At 50.3% G+C, this 19,770-nt stretch overlaps 1 protein-coding gene across 1 annotated transcript in view; it reads right to left on the bottom strand.

Moving 5' to 3' along the window:
• Positions 1-6,167, bottom strand: part of RAB20 (RAB20, member RAS oncogene family) — a 31,662-nt gene extending 25,495 nt beyond the window's left edge. The window contains exon 1 of the mRNA XM_010986028.3: positions 5,718-6,167. Within this exon, the coding sequence (XP_010984330.3) occupies positions 5,718-5,889 (172 nt within the window). The 5' untranslated portion in view covers positions 5,890-6,167. The remainder of the gene's footprint in view (positions 1-5,717) is intronic.
• Between the last annotated feature and the right edge of the window lie 13,603 nt (positions 6,168-19,770).

The following is a 19,770-nucleotide window of genomic DNA, read 5'->3' as shown; positions in this document are numbered from 1 at the left end:
CTGTTTTGGGTCCAGAAAACAGAGGAATTCTGCAAATGACACCTTGACCCCTGAGGGTACTCGTTCAAAGTCTTCAGTACTGCTGAAGATGTGACCCTCCTACAAAGACATTAACCATCACCATAAAGACACAGACCACCTACAAAGATGTGTACCCACCTACAAAGACATGGGCTCCCTACAGAGAAGTGGGTCAACCAGTCCAGATGTGGACCACCTACATTACAGGCTTTGCAGGTTTAGCGTCCAGATCCCAAACCTAAACTAAGATCTATTTCCAGGACTGCTTCTTCAGCAGGAGCCCGCGCTCCTTAAATCCAGGCCCCCCGCTCCCCCAGTCTGGCTCAGTGCTGGACACACAGGAGAATCTGAGAGCTGCTTGTCAAGTTCAACTGAAGCAGGGGTCCCCTCAATCACTGACAGCTGAACTCTTCGGGGAGTTTCTATAACTCCAGAAAAGACCTTTAGAAAAGTAACTTCCCCTTTACATGACCTAAACCAGAAGTCAGCAAACTGTTTCTGCAAAGGCCAGACTGCCCGCTTTTGTCTTTCTGTGCTCTGCGGTCTTGGCTACAACCACTGCTATGAACACAGGGCACGCTGGGTGCCGACAGAACTACGTGCAGTGACAGCGTGGCCCAGTGGCCTGACCTGGAGGAAGGTGAGGCCACCCATCAGAGGCTCTCCTGCCACACCAGCCCCGCCTGTCGGGCTGAGGGTCGCCATACTAGGGCCTCAGAACCCACTCGGCAGCTGCACTAATAAACTGAGAGCCGGCTAAAATCCAAGTCCTCCACCCGCTGGCTCCACACTTGGCCTGGGCCGATCGTTCACCCACATCTGTGCCACTCTCTCAAGGCTAAACGTGCAGTCCTCACAGGCCAGCCCGGAGCATCAGGGGGCCACAACCCTGCAGCCCCTCCAGAGAGCCGCACAGAGAGCTGCTCTCCAAGCTGGTCCACAGCCCTGCCGCCTTTGCGAACCTGAACTAACCCCACTTCCGACACAGCATCCGCGCCTGGATCTGGAAACAGCTGCCTAGAAGTGGGGGTGGGGGCTGCGGCTTCTGTGCAGAGCAGGAGAGTGAAGGGGGCTCGCGGTCCTGAGATGGACGGCCGCTCTCATCAGGCATGCCTACTTGTGTTCCACCTCGCCTCACAGATGAGGCCACCAGTCCCGCCACAGGAAGCCAAGACCTCTTAGCTAATCACAGCACGAGCAATTACGTTCCCCTCCACCAGACACCATGACGTCACAGCCTGGAATTCCAGCATCCTCTCCTGGGTTGCACTAACGTTGTTCAAGAGAAGGACCTTAAACCAACTGCTCAAAATCTCTCCACTTACTGCAGAATTACTCACTGGGGACCCACCCAGGCCTCTTTTGTCCCGCTGTGACGTACTTGCTGGTGGCAATCATGGTCTTAAGCATCCAGGGCTAGGAGGCGTTTATTTAGCAAACACTGACACAAAGCGTCCTCCACCGAGGTGCCGCTCAGAGCACACATGAACTCACTGACCTCTAACAACAGCCGCAACTGTCCCCATCTTACAGATGAGGAGGAAGACGTGCAGAGAGGTGAGTCAGCCACACAGCCACACGTGTGGTCAGCGGCTGTGGCTGGCAGAACAATGCGCCCCCCCGCCCCCCGCAAACATGTCCTAATCCCTGGAGCCGGTGAGCATGCAGTTAAGGGGGACCTAAGGTTGCAGATAAATTAAGACTTCTCACCAGCTGACTTTAAACGAGATTACCCTGGATTAGCCGAAGGTACCCAGGGTAACCACAGGGCCTTTCAAACGGGGGAGAAGGGTCACGGTTCCAAGGATGTGACACAAGAAGGGCTCGGCCAGCCTCCACTGGCTTGAAGATGGAGAAGCCACAGGTGCAGGCAGGTTCTGGAATCTGGGAAGACAAGGAAGCTGGTTGTTCCTGGACCCTCCAGAAAGGAACACAGCCCTGCTGACGTCTTGATCTCAGCCCAGTGAGACCCCCTGGGGACCTCTGTGCCTTTCTAGGCCACTTGGTTTGTGGTAATTTGTTACAACAGCAGTAGGAAACGAAAACAGATTTTGATACTGGGAGTGGGGAGCCACCAGAACGAATGTGGAAGTGGCTCTGAAATTGGGCAACTCGCAGAGGCTGGAAGAACTCAGCAAGGTGGTAGAAAGAGCCTAGACTGCCTCGTACAGACTGCTGGTAGAAATACGGGTGCTAACAACCCGCCAGGCTCCGAGGGAGCGGGGAGTGCAGAAGAGAAAACCTAGTTTGTCCTAGAGAACACCTCGGGCCGCATGAGCAGACTGTCGGCAGGAAGCTGGAACTGGGGGCACTGGCGGTGGGGTCCCAGGTGGAAACGGGGAACCTGTTACAGGAAGCCAGAGCAAAGGGGGTTAGTGTCAGAGGTGGTCTTCAAGGACACGCGCTGGGATGCAACAGGGTCCATATCGCCCCATCATCAGGAAATGGGGATGAGGGAAAGGGCTAAAGAGGAGGTCCTGGGGCCCAGTGGGGTCTAGCCCAGGCGCTGATGGGGGGGTCTAGCCCAGGCGCTGATGGGGGGGTCTAGCCCAGGCGCTGATGGGGGGTCTGCCTGGGTCTCTGATGGGGGGTCTACCCCAGGCTCTGATGAGGGGTTTGCCTGGGTCTCTGATGGGGGGCCTAGCCCAGGTGCTGATGGGGGGGTCTGCCTGGGTCTCTGATGGGGGGTCTACCCCAGGCTCTGATGAGGGGTTTGCCTGGGTCTCTGATGGGGGGCCTACCCCAGGCGCTGATGGGGGGTCTACCCCAGGCACTGATGAGGGGTCTGCCTGGGTCTCTGATGGAAGGTCTACCCCAGGCTCTGATGGAAGGTCTACCCTGGACTCTGATGTTGGGGGACTCTGACGTGAGGTCTGTCTGGGCACACTGGTCACTCCCTCACCGCCCTGCTTCGCTTCCTTCCCGTCAGTGATGGGCTGTGACACGGTACCATTTATCTCCTTGTTCGCCTCTCCCCTCCTCTGACACCCATGGAGCAGCGCCCCCCTTGAGGTCACTCACTGGAGAGTGCGCACCTGAAACAGGGCCCGCAGGTGCGCCTTCGGGCAGGGCTCACATTTGCTGACTGGTGGGGCACATCTTTTCAGAGCTCTCGGACCAGCCGAGGGAGTGACAGAGAGGAGGTGCTGGCAGCTTCTGTCTCGTCACTGGGTGATGGCCTTTCGCTGCCGGGACTCGCCAAACCATTCAGAGGAACCACCCCACATGCCTCTCCCTGACAATCAGGCAAGGGTCAGGGTGACGATGACACAGCGGCAGGAGAAGGGCCGGCCCTGGACGAAGCCTCAGTCCCACTCATCCTCTCCAGCTCCGAGTCCCCACTCCTACTGTCCTAATCCCTCGGAAGGAGCCTTGTGCCAACTGAGTAAGACGACTAACTCAACAGCCCCGCAAGCCACCTCCTCTCTGCTCCACCCACCACTCTACTCGCGAGCTTCGGGCAGCAAGCACTCTGTTACTTGGCAAGGACATGCCGAGGGCAAAACAGGAACTCAGACCCCTTACTATCATTTTCGTTACATAAACACTCTCCTACCCCACCCACCCAACATGACCAAGAGCATGGTTAAAATACAGTGCATCCTCAGCTGGGCTTCAGCCTTTTGCCTCACTTCTAAAAATTAAAATGAATGCAACTTTGAAGACTATGTCTGTGGAATATAAAGAAAATTTGAAAGCAAGGCAAAAGGAGGAATCCCCTAAAAGTTAAACTTTTGAATTTACAACAAGGACTATCTAAAAGGCAAAGATTCATACCTGCCTTTTCCCTCCAAGTTGCCCAAAACCCCACAGTCTCTGAGGAGCCAGGCACAGAGGTGGCCCATGTCACTGTTGACTCCACGTCTTGGTCACCTGGAGTGTGTGTACACAGGTCTGCGATGTTGGGGAGGAAGCCTGACACCCCCCCGCTGGCCCAGGGGCCTAACTGAGCTCACACCCGGGGTTCCGGGAATAGGGCAGCTGCCTAGGCAGACAGGAAATGAGTCGCTGCCCCCGGGAGCCCAACGAGGACCTCTCATCAGCCAGATTACAAAATCCTCTGGCTGTCAAGATTCCAGCCGCATTGCGTCCTTGGCACTGAGGAAGAAAGTGGCCAGTTGAAATCACACTGCTCCTTCATACTTTAGATGCCAAGACGCCTGCTCTGACACCAAGGGTCAGCTCCTGTTCCAGAAATACCACACCATGGGGTGAAGGTCAGCTTCTCAGGGCAGCCCCCGTCGGGCTCTTGGTTTGGGTCCCCCAGGGCCAATCCTGCATTACCCTCTTGTAAACCAAGGACAGCAGTGAGGTCCAGACAGTCAGTGATTCTAAGGACCAGCCTTGTACAAGACAGGCAGACAGGTCGTGTAAACTTGATCTGATTTCTAGAACTCTCCTTCCATCCCTACCAAATGCTTAGTGCTGAAGGCTGAGCTTAAGTAAAGAATTTTAGAGGAACCTCACTTGGCCATCTGGGGGTGAAGAACAGAGCAGGGAAGGTACATTTGTACCTGGGAGGTGCAGTTTTCACAGCATGATTGCAAATAAATGAGTCAAGATGTTAAACCACCACAATAACAAAAAAGGACAGCAAGAGAAAGCAGGAGGGAGGGAGGCGGGGTAGACGTCTGACGGTGGCCTTCATTAATTCACTTTTAAATAGAGGGTGAGTTATAAGCTTGTTTATTCAGGAGACTGGTGCGCCAAGTTGGCAACTTAAAAATTCTGGACAGGACTTTGACGTGTTCATATCACTTTTTAAAGTGCAGGCATTAAAAAAGTCAGACCTTAAAGTCACGATTCCAAAAAGTCACGCTCATTGAAAACAGGTCACCCTATTCAGTTTCTCTCCTTACTTGCAGTATCTCATACTTTTTCATGGGGAAGGAAATATATTCTATTGTAACACTCTGATCATCAGTGTAATTTAGCAGAGTTAACTGAAAATTTGAATCAAGAACCTGTGATAAACTACTTTAGAAGATTTACATATATACTACATACACTAAAAATAATTATTCCCCATCTTAAAAATGCCTCTACAAAAAATCACATCAAAATCCCATAAGGTACCTGAGCCTAGATCAAGCCAATGATAACCAGAAAATGCAGACACCCACTGGCACTGAGGGAGGAGACCTGAGTTCTGCCTCCTGCTTTGCTGCCTGAACCCTCAGGGAATGTTCCAAGCCTCCGCTTTCTCTTTTGTAAGGAGGGGTAATTATCCTATCTCTGCTCATCCCTCAAGGTTTTTCTGGATAGCCACTGAGATCCTGTTGGGGGTAGGACTTAAATGCCTCTGGTTACCACTAGCTGGCTGGGTCCCTTGCTCCGGAGCCAAACGTGCCTAAGGGTACACAAGTCGTCAACAGGTTCTTGCTCTGGAGTCCGGGGTGCTTTCCAAGCGTTACTTGGATGGTCGCTAAGGGGCACCGAGTGTCCGAACAGTTTCCCAACCAGCAAAGGAGTCAAGTGGGAACAGAGAGGGGCCAAGGGGGACCGCACGCTGTGACTGGGCGCCTGATCCCCGAGACGAGGACCTGCGGAGCAAGGGCGGGACCCTGTGTGGGGCGGGAGACTCCTGCCCTGGGGGGTCTTTGGCCCAGGGGGGCCTTGCCCTGGGAGACCCCGGCCCTGAGGGGCACCTGGCCTGGGGGCCGCTTCTCTCCAACTGGAAGCCCCTCGCCCCTCACCTGCGGTGTCCCAGATGGAGATGTTGTAGGAGCGCCACTGCTTCAGGTAGAAGGCGCCGCCCACCGTGCTGACGGTGTCCGTGAAGCGCCGCTCCATGTACCTCTGCAGCAGCGACGTCTTGCCCACGTTCATGTCCCCCAACAGCACGATCTTCCCGTCGGGTTTCCTCATCTTCCCGGAGGCCCCCTCCTTTATCCCCGCGCCCTTCTGGCCGTGCGCAGCTGGGGCAGCCTGACGCCCCGAGACTACTCAGACCCGGGACTCGCGGAAATTCGGACTCGCGGGGACCCCGAACTTACGGGGACCCTCCGGTCCCGACGCCTGGGAACGCGGAAGAGGAAGCGCGTCTCCGCGCTGGGCAGGGGCCGGGGACCCAGCCCGACGCCCACCTCGGGTGTCCAGACCGCGGCGGTCGGCACCAGGTCCAGGGCGCCCCGGGCCCGCCCCGCCCCGGCCCTTCGCCCGCCCCGGCCCCGCCCACGACGCCGCGGGCCTCGCCTTGGGTCCTGCCCCGCCCCTCCTCCCCGCCCCCCGTCGGCCCCGCCCCACCTTTCCGCACCCCGGGCCGTCCCCGCCCACGTGGACTTGGCTCCCGGGCGGTCCCGGGGTTCTGCCCCCGCGCGGGCGGTGCTTTCCGCGGGGAAGCCTTCGGAGGACTCCCGCAGGTGGCAGCGCCGGCTCGGGGCCTCTCGAGGACGGAGAGTCGAGTCCCAGGAGGCGGGTCTGCGGGGCCACCGCTCGGGCCTCACGTGGGCCTGGGGTGGATGCACCGCAGGAACTCGGCCCCGGCCTGGCGACCTCAGAGCCGAGAGCCCCCGCAGGAGATGGGCCCCCAGCCCAGCCCACCAGGCTTTCCTCCTCTGCGGGCGCGAGTGTGGCCGCTGGGCCCGGCGCAGGGAGAGCTTTCCTTAAGTGAGAGTCTGCGAGAACCCATCCTCCGACTGTTAATGATGGGGGCCGGGGGGGCGCTTGCTAGTGTTGTTTTTGTTTAGTTTTGTCCATTTTGGCAAGAAGCCGTTCATGCAGTTTTGTACCTGAGAAGCGGACCCAGCCCGGCGTCAGTAAAAACTTTGGAGGGAACCTTGACGTCGGCAGTCGCGATGACTACCGACGAAATCTTTCCTCCTTCCTTTTTCAATGGTGTAGACCTCGACAGGGCTCTAAAATCCTCCGCTTGTGGGATTCGGTGTTTATTTGAGACAATGGTGATGCTCTGGTTTGAACATCGGGGGGCGATGTTTGCTGCGGCCGCGCGGTGTCCTCGGGCTCCCTGTGGAAGGCGGGGCGAGGCGTGAAGGGGACTCACCCGCAGCAGCCAGACCCTGCCACGCTCCTGCGGTGCTCCGGGTTCCCGACCCCGCAAGTCGGGACTCTGCCCACCTTTCCCGCCCGGTGCCTGGCGCGGAGAATTCTCTCAGCAAATTTGCTGCAAGAAACAAGAAAGGAAGGAGGAAAGAAAGAAAATTTAAGTTGTCCAGTACTTTGAAAAACTAAAGTTAACCGGGAGAATGTTTCCATATCAAATTTCAACCATTCCTAAAAATACCTTAAAGACTGTCGCTTGCCTCATTCCTCTTCAGGAAGCAGGATTGAGGAATAAGTTAAAAAGTTTAAAGTCAGTTTAAACTAGCCAGTCACATGCCAAGTACAATGTTTATTCTGCCTGCATTTAAACCACTGGCCTAACAGGGTAATCCTTTTTCCAACTGCTTAGACGAAGTGCCCTGGGCCAAGAAAATGATGTAGTTTTTTTTTAAAGAGATGCAGACTGAGCAATTCTGGGAATGTCCAGTTACAATAAAAGCAGTAAGAAAATGTGGTTTCTTCTGTTGGATTTTGCAAAGTGGAGTTTATAGATACTTTGTTGTGGAACAATTCTACCTTTAAACTACTTTCCTCTTTTCTTAAACAGACAAACAACAATAAAAACCCTGCTTATCCATCATGTATTCATTTAGCAGGTAGAAATGGAGGCACTAAGCGATAAGTGCCGGCCTAGGGCTGCAGCAGAGAGAAAGGCAGGCAGTTTGACGGAGAAAACCGAGCAGGGAGGTAGACAGAGAGCGAAGCCTGGGAACGGATGCCTCTCCAGGTCCCACTTTAAACAGGATGTCTGCAAAGACGAGGTTTCTGGGAGAATTAGAATGCAGTCAGGAGTTAAATGTGAAGTCATTGGGAGGAAAAAGGATTCAAGTACAGAGAGCAGTGAGTGCAAAGGCCCTGAGGCAGAAGGCTGCCCCATAGGCTTGATGGACACAGGGAGGCCAGAGCAGCTGGAGCACAGAGCAGGGAACAGAGCAGGAAAGCTGGACATCAGCCCCATGAGGAAGTGGGTAGGTGGCCAGGGAAGGTCATAAGGGTCTGTGGTCATGATAAAGGCTGAGGCCTGTACTCTGAACTAGGCAGAAGTGAGGCAGGAGGGAAGGGGGCAGGGCACAAACATTAAAAGAATGACATAGACATTGAGTATACGACATAAACTGGTTAGAACTAACTGGGCCCCAGATGGCGAAGGATTCAACTTCTGGGAGAACTTGAGCCTCAGTACATGCTCACTGTAATACACCAGCTGCTAAATGACACCCCCACAGGCGCCAGGACAGTTCCCAGGCTGGCCATAAAAGGCCAAAAAGTGGGTGGGGGCCCAGTTTCTGGAAATGCCTGACCCTTCCCCAAAATAGTTGTAACGATCCTCCCACTCCTTAGCCCATGTGATTACCCAGCCCAGGAAAACTACCCGCCCCCGCACCCAGGGCGGCTCTCGCTTTCCGGGTCGGCCCTGTGCAGGGCCACGTTCCCTTCTGAGGCGTCCTGCACTCTGCCTGAGGAGTGTGCACCTCTCTGAATAAGCCCGCTTTCACTTTACCATGGCTCGCTCTGAAATTCTTTCCTGCATGAAGCCAAGGACCCTTCCTTGGTGGCGCACGTCCCAGGGACTCGCCTGAGACCTGGAATGTGACCATCCTCTCGTGTCCCACTTTTCTGCAACAGGAGGGTGCGTGAGGTGGCGGAGCAGAGGAGGAATCATGACCTGTCCTAACGCCCGCCTGCTGTGTTGAGGTGGCCCTGGCAGGTTCAGGATTATCAGGGAGGGACTGACGGCGGAGACCCGTGTGATGGCAGGGGAATTCTCAGAGCTGTCTACTTTCTGGATGTATGTTGAAGGTGGAACCTAATGGATTTGGTGTGGATTGGATGTGGAATTAAAGAGTAGGGGAGAAGGGAGAGGAAAAAGGAGCTGGGGAGGGGAGGAGAGAAGAGCCCAGAGCCAGCATCCAGACAGATGGGTACCACATACATCTTTCCCAACTCTAGAGGAGGGCAGTCCATTTCGAGAGCAGGGCTTCCTGACTTTAGCACAACTGATGTTTTGGACTTGATAACCGTAGGTTGTGGTGGGTGTCCTGTGGCTGTTCATCAGTACCCCTGGTGCCCACAGGGGAGCCCCTTGCGGGTCTGTAGGCTGGACATCAGAGATCAAGGTCAGGCCGGCTCTGGGCATCGCTGGTGCTGCTGTTGGCAAGAGACCCCGCCAGCCGCCCTGTCTCTGCAGCAGCCAGACTGGGCCAGACTCTAGAACCAGGGACACGCCAACTTCCTTCCCATCTGTTGGTCTAGGCCTTGCCTCCTGACTGATCTTCAGGTCGGGACCTTGTCGTGGAGGATGTGTGCCCTGGGAGGACTCTCAAGGGGCTTCAGGACAAAGACAGAGGGTTGGAGGGCGGTGCTGCTACCAGCCTGGTCTTCCTCATCAGGTCTCAGCCTCTGCTTCCCAGGGCAGTGGGCGTGGCCATAAGTGTGGGTCAGAGTACAGGTGTGAGTGTTAGTGTGAATGAGGTTGTGTGTGAGTGCGGGTGTGGTGTGGGTGTAGGCAGGGGTGCAGGTGTGGGTGTGTTATGTGAATGCAGGTCTGGGTGTAGGTGTGGGTGCAGATCAGGGTGTGGGGTGCCCTGGGTTCTGCAGTCACCCTGGTTCCCACCACCCCTCCATCTCCGCTCATAGGTGGAGAAGCCCCTTTTCTCTCTGAACTGATGGTTTTGCCTGGGCGCGCCCGAACACAGGATGCCTCTTCTGCCTGCCTCTAAGACTGGGGTCCTTGGCGTCTGGCCACCCCTGCAGTCCTGGTCAGGTCTTAGAACCCAGTCATAGGGGTGGTGCGGCTCAGGCGAGGCCCCAGGCTCTCCAGACACAGGGGAAACGAGTCACGGGAGGACCTCTCTGAGCCCACCCCACACCCACTGAGCAAGAAGCTGGGTAGGCCCAGCTGGCAGGGGGGTCTTCTCAAGCCCCCCAGGCAAGTCAGAGCAGCTCGAGCCTGACACCCTGGCTCTGGGCTAACCCCGGGGCTGATCTCACTGAGGACCAACCGCAGTCTCTAATCAACGGACCGCTGCTCCTCCTTTGTGCAAAAGCAGGCCTGTCTGCTCAGCAGTCCAACACTCCTCTCCCGTCGCCTCAGGCCTGGGATCAGGCTTCTGCTTTCCGACAGTCCCCCATCCTTCCGTGAAATCTGATATTTCAGCTGAACTGCTCAACTTCCTCTTGTGAAATGCCGTGAACGTCCCTGTCCAGAGAGAGCAAGGAACCTTAAACTGATCGCTTTCGGTTTTTCTGTAATTGATCAGGTTTTGAATGCTTTTTGAACACTGTATGTGAAAGTCTTTTCTAAGTCGTGCCAATCCATCCACGATCACCTCTTCAGTCTCACTGTCTGTCCGCGTGGTGGCCCGAGTGGAGAATCTGATGGCATCTTGGCCTCTCTGAGCAGAGAGGGTTTTCAGTCCTCCAGGAGAGCATCGCTGTTCCTGGTCTGATCCGGATGTGCCCACTTTAAGATATTCCTCTTCCTACCATGGAGGGTCCCGTCTTCTCGTCCCTGCGGAGTCTCAGCATCTCCAGGGATGCGCTGCAGGTCATGTCCCCTCCCCCACCAAGGTCCTCTCCATGGGGCTCCTTAGCGCTTCCTCCAGAGAGCCTGTGCCCCCAACCCCCGTGATCCCTGAAACTCCTCTTGACTCGTCACCGGCAACCCATCTAATGATTACTCAGTCTTTCAACACATCCGTGGCCTTTGACCATGTTTCCTGCTTCCTTCTTTGTGAAAATCTGTCCCCGTGGCCTTCCCACCTTCCTGGCTACACTGCCCTCTGCCTCCCAAGATCTACCCTTGGTCACAGGGTTGGCTTTTTAAATAAACTCCCCATACATTTGCAAAGCATGCTGTAAGTCTTCCTGCCCTGAAACTTCTTTTGCACATAATGTTACGCAGACTTCCCTGGGATGGAGCTTGGGCCCCACTGGAATCAAACCTAAATCCTGCGAAGAGTAGGCATGTAAAAACAGACCTTCCTAAAGACTAGAATTTCCGAAGATCTGAAAAAAATAAAGAAACGATGACTAACACTGCTACCAAAGAAATCATGACACACATCGCAGGGTTTTAAGCCATGCTGTGGCTGGAGCCCTTAAGCAACCATTTAGTCTAATCTCAAGATTTCGTAATTCCGATACGTTTCTCAAATTGCATCACTGTGAGGTTTGGAGACCTTGCAGGGACGAGAACGTCCGAAGGCTCCGCACATGGGCAGAGATGAGGCCGCAGACAGCCGTCTTCAGGGGACCACGCAGGGCATGTAGCCACCCCTGGAAGGCCCCCTTGAAATCTGGACCATTGAGTCAGTGGTGGAGCCTGAAAATTTAACCAGAGACAGATTAACAGGAGGAAAGGAAAGAAGCTTTATTCACATGCATGAGTGTGTTCAGATGAAGAGGCCCCCCCGGGCTGCTGACTTTGGGGGTTTACGTACCAACTCCTTCGGGGAAAGGAGGGGCAGAAAGGGCTCCCACAGGAGAAAAATGAGCTTTTCATGCAATTCCTCCTCTCGGGGTGAGGGGTCAGTCTCTTCGCCCCACACAGAGGGCCACGTGCTGCCTTTAGTCAGATAAAGGAAGCTCTGAAAGGGCTTCTTTCTGCATTCGCTCTTTCTCAAATGTCTCAGTTTAAAATAATCTTCATACCAGCTCTGAGGGGCTGGGTGTGCCCTCCGGGACCAGTAGAGACCTTGCTTAGCGTCTGACTGGACGGGTCGTTCTGCCGGGGCCGACTGTGGCATTTGCGCCAGGCTCGCTGAGTCGTGCTAAGCCAGATCTCTGTGTCTCCCGTAGGAAACAGGCAAAGATCCCAGCACTCTGTGGTGCAATTCAGCTTTCATTCCCAAGGCTTAAACACCCATACTTGCTGTGGACTGCATATGTGTGTCCCTGCCCCACAAATTCACATGTTGAAATCCTAACCCCCAAGGTGATGGTATACGGAGCTGGGACATCTGGGAGACGGTTGGGTCATGAGAGTCAAGCCCTCGTGAGTGGGATTAGTGCTCTTGTGAAAGGGACCCCAGAGAGCGCGCCTTCCCCCTCCCCGTGTGAGGACAAGTCTGGCAATGAGGAGGGGCCTTGCCAGACTCTGATTCTGCCGGCGCCTTGAACTCGGACTTCCAGCCTCCAGAACTGTCAGAAGCACACCTCTGTTGTTCATAAGCCACCAGTCTCTAGGATTCTGTCACAGCTGCCTGAACGGACTAACGTAATACTCTTTTTAAAGACTATCCATGGGAAATAAATGTTTTCATTTCCTAAATGCTTAGTAGAGTTTTGGACTGCAGTTTGAACAGATGGGAATCTTAAAACTGTGCTATCCTCCTGTGCAACCCACCAGAGCCAGAAGGAGCCCCCAAGGCACGTCCCCGTCACTTGTCATCCATCTTTGAAGGAAGGCACCTTGCCACTAAAACTCCAGTTTGAGATTTTCATCATTCATGTCCAGTAACTCGTCCACAGTGTGGCTGTCAAGTGTCTGCAGATATTAGCTTGTCAGATTTTCAGTCCATCCCCTATTCGCCTTCTCTCCTACGTCTTTGATTTGATTCGATTCTCTTTTTTCCTGGCTCTCACTGACCACTGGTAACTGTTCGTGTAATAGAGGTCAGAACCAGAAGATCTTCTTCCCAGCACTAACCTTTTAGAACCACACCTGAGATCCAGTGAGGAGAAGCACTCAGACCTGCATGCCAATCGCTTTTTATTCTTTAGATGAGCGAGTTATTTTTAGCGCACTGGTGGAGACACACTTCTCTAAGAGATCCAGTTTTAATGATTAAAGAACTCATTCTTCCTTCAAGCTACTTGAATAAATATTAACATGGGTCTCAAATAATTTAGGGGAACCATGAAGAACTATTTATCCTGAAGTTAATTTTTAAAAATTACTTAACACTAGGCTGAGTCTCAGGTTTTAAGAAACAGGCATTCAACATAGTGGGGTTATACTTAATTTTTATTGTCTTATTTGTCTTTTCTTGTATTTTTGCACATTGTCTATGATGACTACACATGACTTTTGAGAAGATCTAAAATGAAAGCAGATCTAAAATGAAACTTAAATTTGAAACTGGACAGATGGAATGGATGTTTATGGGAAGCACCAAATGAAAAGCTTAAAATTCATTGTTTATTTTTAATTCCAACTGTATTTCCTTGCACCACTCGGAGTATTTACTGGCTTTGGGGGTGAGGGAGGAAGAGTGTGGTTAATGAAGTGTGTTTAAATTGCCATATTACAGTGCTAACATTCTGAAGTGTCACTGTTAGTGAGACTTTGCTCAGCACTTATATGACAATTCTTAATAACTGCTGTTTGATAAGGATGAAAATATTAAAAATTAGCTTGAACCATATGAAATTGCTGGTGTTTGAGCTTCCAGGAGCTACATGAGTAAACTCCACTGTACATTTTTAAAGCACACAATTGGAGAAGTTTGACAAATGTGTTCACTGGTGGGACCATCAGCACAATCAAGGCAATGAACACGTTTATCACCCCAAAGTCTCCTGTCCGTTGTCATCTGTCCCTCCTGCCCCCACCCCCACTCCACTGCATGCATATCTCACCATTTGTTTCTCCATGCACCTGCCAGATATTTGGGTGGTTTCCGCTCTGCTGTTACAAACAGAGCTGCCACGACCATCCACACTTTTATTTCTCTGGCATAAAGCCTAGAAATGGAATGGCTGGATCACACAGTAGGTGTGTGTTTAACTTAGAACATACCAAGCTCCTTTCCCCAGTGCTGGTTCCAGCTTATGCTCCCACGACCAGTGGGTGTGAGCTCTGCTGCCTCCACGTCCTGGCAACATCTGGTGTGTTGTTCTTTCAGTGTGTACTCATCCTAGGAGTGCAGTGACCTGCACTGTGGTTTTGGCTTGCATTTCCCAAAAGACTCATGAGAAGACATCTTTTCATGGGCTAACTTGCTATCTGTGGACCCGCCTTGAAATGGCTATTCAAGCCTTGGCACGGGTAGTAGTATTTTGTAAAAGCCCCACAGCTGATTCTATTGTGCAGCGGTGACCGAGCCCCCAAGACCAGCCCAGACTCCACCAATACTGTGACTCCCGTGATAGCTTCTTGTGCCCCCTGCTGGTGGTTGTGTGGCACCCTCCCCTATCCAGACTCACGGAGAGGGTGAATCCTTCCAGAGTCCCGAGGACCCTCTGGAGCTAACCTCTGCACAGATCCTCCCGAGGATATAAAAGCGGAGAGAGGGGGCTATCTCCTCTCTTCCTCACGCAAGCCCTCCTGGGTTTGCTACTCTCTGGGAGTCGGTGGAGACTCTGAAGTTCGCTGCGGTGATGCCGCCAAGATTCTTTAAGGCAGCTCTGGGGCGAGAATCCCAACTGCACAAGCCCTTGCCCTGAGACGGGTGCTTGGAGGGTGCGTAGCCAGGGTCAGCCCTGGGCTTGACGTCGTGATGACCCGTGGACCTGCCGCGGTAACGTGCCCCAGAAGCTCAGAGCACGTGGGGCGGGGCCCGTGCGGGGGAAGGAAGGGGAGGGGCTGTGGGGTCGGCCTCTCCTCCCTGCCCCTCCTGGAGCAAGGAACTGGGCTTGTGGCTAAGCTGCCTGTTACGGGTTAGATCGTGTCCCTCAAAAAGACACGTGCAGGTCCTAGCCCCACCCCCAACCCCGACCGCACACTGTGACCCTACTTGGAAACACGGTGGAGCTAGACTGGTTAAGAGGAGGTCATACTGGAGTCGGAATAGGGTGGGCCCTGATCCAGGACGACCGGGTCCTCATAAAGGGGGAAAGTTTGGCCACTAACACACATAGAAAGGAGAAGGCCACGTGCTGAAGTCAGAAGGGCACAATCTCAGATCAAAGGGTGCTGGCAACGCCCGAAGACAGAGAAGCAGGGAGACGCCCCCCCCCCCCCCCTCAGAGGGAGAAGGCCTGCGACGCCTGGGTCCCGGACTTCCAGCCCCCGGGGCTGGGAGGGAGGAGATTTCTGTTGTTTCAAGTCACCAGCTTGTGGTGCTTTGTAACAGCAGCCCCGGGAAACCAGCACAAGGACACCGGGACGTGGCCTCAGCCCTGATGACTCGTCTCCTCCCGACTGGGCCTCGGCTTAGAGAGGCTCCCAGTCCATGCCGAGGGAGGGACAGCCCAGGAGCGCATGGCCTCCGAGGGCTGGGGCAAAGAGCCTCCTTTCCAGTGTGATTCATTCATTCTTCTGTTTGTAGTAGCCTCGTTGCTTTTAAAACTCTTTAACCCATTGCTATGGTTTAAAACACCAACCATTAATTAAAACCCTGAGGCCAAAACTAAAAATACTTTAGATCGCACGGTCCAGAGATAACCGTTAGTTAACGCACTGCAGCGTGTAGGGAGGCTCTGCCCAGATGTCTCCGACTGCACACGGACACCTGCCGTGGTGAGTGAGGCGCCGCGGCCCTTGCACGGCCATTCTGACGGTCTCTGCATCTCCATTCTTGCGGACGCTGTCGGGTGAACACCAACAATGCGTGTCTCTTTTTGAAGCTGTGGGAATAAGTCCTCGAGGAGAACCCCCGGGAGCAGGGCTGCCTCACCCCAGCACCGTTTTCTGGTGGCAGGGAGGAAACCACGGGCCGAAGATGGAGTCCACTTCGTCCGACCGAGACTTAACGTCTGACCCAGTTACAGTTCCCGCCTTCCCGGGAATTCCCTGGTCGGCACCGGGAGGTCACCTGACCAACAGACCCCTCCATTCCTCTGAGGAGGGCGACCTTGCCTAGAACAACGCCTTCTTTGCTCATAATCATCCCCACCCCCACCTTTAAAATCCCTTCCTTCTCTGTAGCTGGATGGAGGTATTTTGTTTGCTGCATGGGATGCTGCCCAATTCAAGAATTGCTCTAGATAAACAAGAAGTTCATACTGTAGAGCACAGGGAACTATATTCAGTACCTTGTAGTAGCTTACGGTGAAAAAGAATATGAAAACGAATATATGTATAGTTATGTATGACTGAGGCATTATGCTGGATGCCAGAAATTGACACAACACTGTAAACTGACTATACTTCAATAAAAACATATACATAAAAAAGTAATGTTTATTCAATAATAATAATTTAAACAGAATTTTTAGTAAAGCTAGTTTGATCTTTTAAATTACTTGTTGAATTTTTGCTGTTTAACAGTATAAAATTGCAAAAGTGATACATGTAGCTTTTTACAAAAATCAAACATTCCATAAGAATCAAAGTGACAATGAAACGCCCCCTTCATGCCTGCCGCGCCACGCTCATCCCTAGGGAGGTTTGCTGTAAACAGTGGAGACAAGTTTTCATGAAGAAAGTTTGGGCGTCCATCTTTCTTCTCGCTCTTAATAAATATGTGACCACGGCGCAGGCTCTCAGTATATTTAGTTCTTAATTTCCTCATCTGGAAATGCAGTTATTACTGACTCTCCTTTTCTCGTGAGGTTTTAAGAAAATAAGTGAGATGCATGTGAAATGGAACATTTACAAAAATGTGTCTGTACTAAGTCATGATGGGAAATCAAAAATTGTCAAATAATTGAAATCATTCATTCCATGTCTTCCAAATAAAATGCAATTACATTGAAGACAAACAATAAAAGGAGAGCTGGAAAACCTGAATGTTTGTAAACTTAGAATAAATGACTCCTGGGTTAAGGAAGAAAGTGTAGTGGGGAGGCACAAAGTGTTTAGAACTGAAGGTCAGAGAGCAGTTTACTGAAGCTCGTGTGATGCAGCAAAGGTCATGCTTGGAAGCAAATTCATATCCCTCAGTGCACTGATTAAAAAAGAAGAAACATTAAAAAAACTGACTTAAGAGTTTTCTTTTTAAAGCTGAAAAAGGAACAACAAAGTGAATTAATAAAAAGCACCAAAAACAGCAAAAATATAAAATGCAATCAAAGAAACAATAGAAAGGATGAACAAAGTCAAAACCTATTTTAAAAAAATTATTAATCAAACTCTAGCAAGACTGAAAAATAAGAATGACAAATAAACTAGTAACAGGATGAAAAGATGATATGGCTACAGATCAAATTTAAAATAATAAGAAGACTATAAATGTATGCTAACATTTTGAGAACTTGGATAAGTATATGATTTTCTACAAAAAGTGTTAAAGATGTCTGAATGAAAAATAAACTAATAATAATGAAAGAAATGGAATCAGTAGTCAATAGTCTCCCCCAGTCAGAGGATACCAGGCTTGGCCTTGGGAAGACAGGTAACTTCAGCTTCATACAGATCATACTAAAAAGTAGAAAATGAGGAGAAGTGACCTAAATCAATTTGTGGGGCTGGTATAAGCTTGAATAGAGACTAAGAGTTCAATAAACATGCACTATTGACCAACATCACTTGTGAATATAGGTGCAAAACTCAGAAAGTGTCAGCAAAGGGAATTCAGAAGTGTATAAAGATACTAACTTGTTATGACAAAGTAGATTATCCCAGGATTACAGTGAGGGTCTAAATCAGAAGACATATTTTTGTAATCCACTGCAATAATAGATTAAAGGAAAAAACATATGATCATTTTAACAGTTACAGAAACATTGATGAAAGTCAAAAATTATTTGTGATTTTTTTTAAAAAGTCTTAGCAAACATGGAATAAAAGGGATTTTTCCTTATCCTGGAAAAAAAGGTATTTATCAGAGGCAAATATTTCGTGTTTAACTTTAAAAGCATTTCCATTAAAGTCAAATATAATACAAGGTCACTTATTATAACCCCTGTGAGTATTCATGGAACAGGGCTTCCTGGCCAGCACAGCAAAGAAAAAAAAGAAAATAAGAGTTAAAGAATCTGGAAAGGAAGATACAAAGCTTGTTATCTGCAGATGACATAATTTCTTATGTAGAAAACCCAAGATAATTGACAGAGAAATAACAGTTTTGTTGGAAATAATATCAACACTACAAAAGTCATCAACAATAATTATAAACTAGGATAGAAAAAAGATGCCATTATCCCTAAATCAAAAGTTACCAAAAATAAATGTAACACAGGGTGGATACACGAGACTTTTCTAGGGAAAAGCATGCTCATTGTTAAAAGACATCTTCAAAGACACAAATAAATGAAGTCATGTTATGATTTATAAAAAGAATAAAGGTGAAGGTGTCTACTCTCCTCAGATTAATTTATAAAGTCAATGCAATTCCAATCAAGGTAGCAACAGATGTTTTATGGAAGTTGACAAGCATATCCAAAAATTCACCTAAAAGGGTGAAAGGTCACCATTTGACCCGACAATTCTACTCCCTGGTATAGCCCCGTGAGAGTTGAAGACGTCTAGACAAGTAGAAAACCTTGTAGATAGATGTTCCAAGCAGCATTATTCATAGTAGCTGAAAAATGAAAAACCAAATGTCCACCAGTGGGTGAAGGGATAAATAAATTGTGGTCTATCCATAAGATGAAATATTTTCAGCCATAAAAAGGAATGACGTCATTGTTAGTGTAAATCTTAACCACCTCAGCACACACTTTCTTTCCTTTCCTTATGAAGTAAGAACTTTCACATTTTCATTTATAGGAAGCACTTTACAGCCTCTCTTTGGCATGTCCGGCACAGCTAGCCTTGAACTTTGGGGCAATTTTTAAGTAAAATCAGGGGCACTTGAACACAAGCACAGTGGTCCCTTGACAGCAGGTCTGATAATGAAGGGCCACGAAGTGACCAGAGGGACACGCTCAGAAAAAGGAAGAGTCTCGTCCCAGCCAGATGGGGCAGGATGGCGTGACATTTCATCCTGCTACTCAGAACCATGTGCAGTTCAATACTTATGAATTGTTTACTTCTGGAATTTTCCATTTAATATTTTTGGACCTTGGTTGACTGAGGGTAACTGGAAGCAGGCATGCAGAACCAAGAATGAGGGGGACGACTGTATGTCATGTCAGAGGTGCTGTTGAGAGGGGGAAGGACACTCAGTAGGCTGGTCACCTGTCACACCATCCTTTGGACTTTAGAGGACAAATCGTGACAGTATCAGTGAATCAGGACACTGGGTCCAAGGAGCCCCATCCACTCTCTTATTTCTTCCCACCGTAGTCCCACGAGGCGGGCAGCAACCTCGCATAGCTGAGAGTTTAACCGATTTGCACAACTTTCCTAAGTTCACACAGATTGTTTTCCCCGCAAATCTAAGAGGAAAGCCACATGAGAGGGAGCTCAGAATCGCTGTATCACAAGGTTACAAGTGGCTCCCAGAGGACCCATTGAAATGCAGATATTTAAATATGTTTACATTTAAAAGATTAAAAAGAGTAATGTAGTAAAATTAATAAATAAAGTATAAATAAAATAATAAAGATTCATGAATTCATACTGATAATAAATAAATAACAGTGGTCAATAAGTAAATAAAATAATAGTTGATGAATTTTTACTGAATAAAACAGAAATTCAGTAGTTCATATTGGTAACAAATCATCTGGCCAACACCACCTTAACCAACTGATCAAAATTAATGCAGTTAATGTCACTAAAAAATGGGGCAAACTCTAATTGCTTATCTAGAAGACCCCAGTACTGTCAGAGATATTTGCTGGAATTAACAGGTGAATTTAGCACGGTCAAAGGGTATAATGACAATAGATAAAAATCAGCTGTATTTCCATATATAAGCAATGAACAACTGAAAATTCTAATTTTAAAAATAACATTTATAGTAGCGTTAAAAG

The sequence above is a fragment of the Camelus dromedarius genome, chromosome 13 (genome assembly GCF_036321535.1).
Source record: "Camelus dromedarius isolate mCamDro1 chromosome 13, mCamDro1.pat, whole genome shotgun sequence".
In the NCBI taxonomy this organism is placed as follows: domain Eukaryota; kingdom Metazoa; phylum Chordata; class Mammalia; order Artiodactyla; family Camelidae; genus Camelus; species Camelus dromedarius.
The sequence above is the reverse complement of the archived record's forward strand: the minus strand, read 5'-3'. Positions and strand labels throughout refer to the sequence as shown.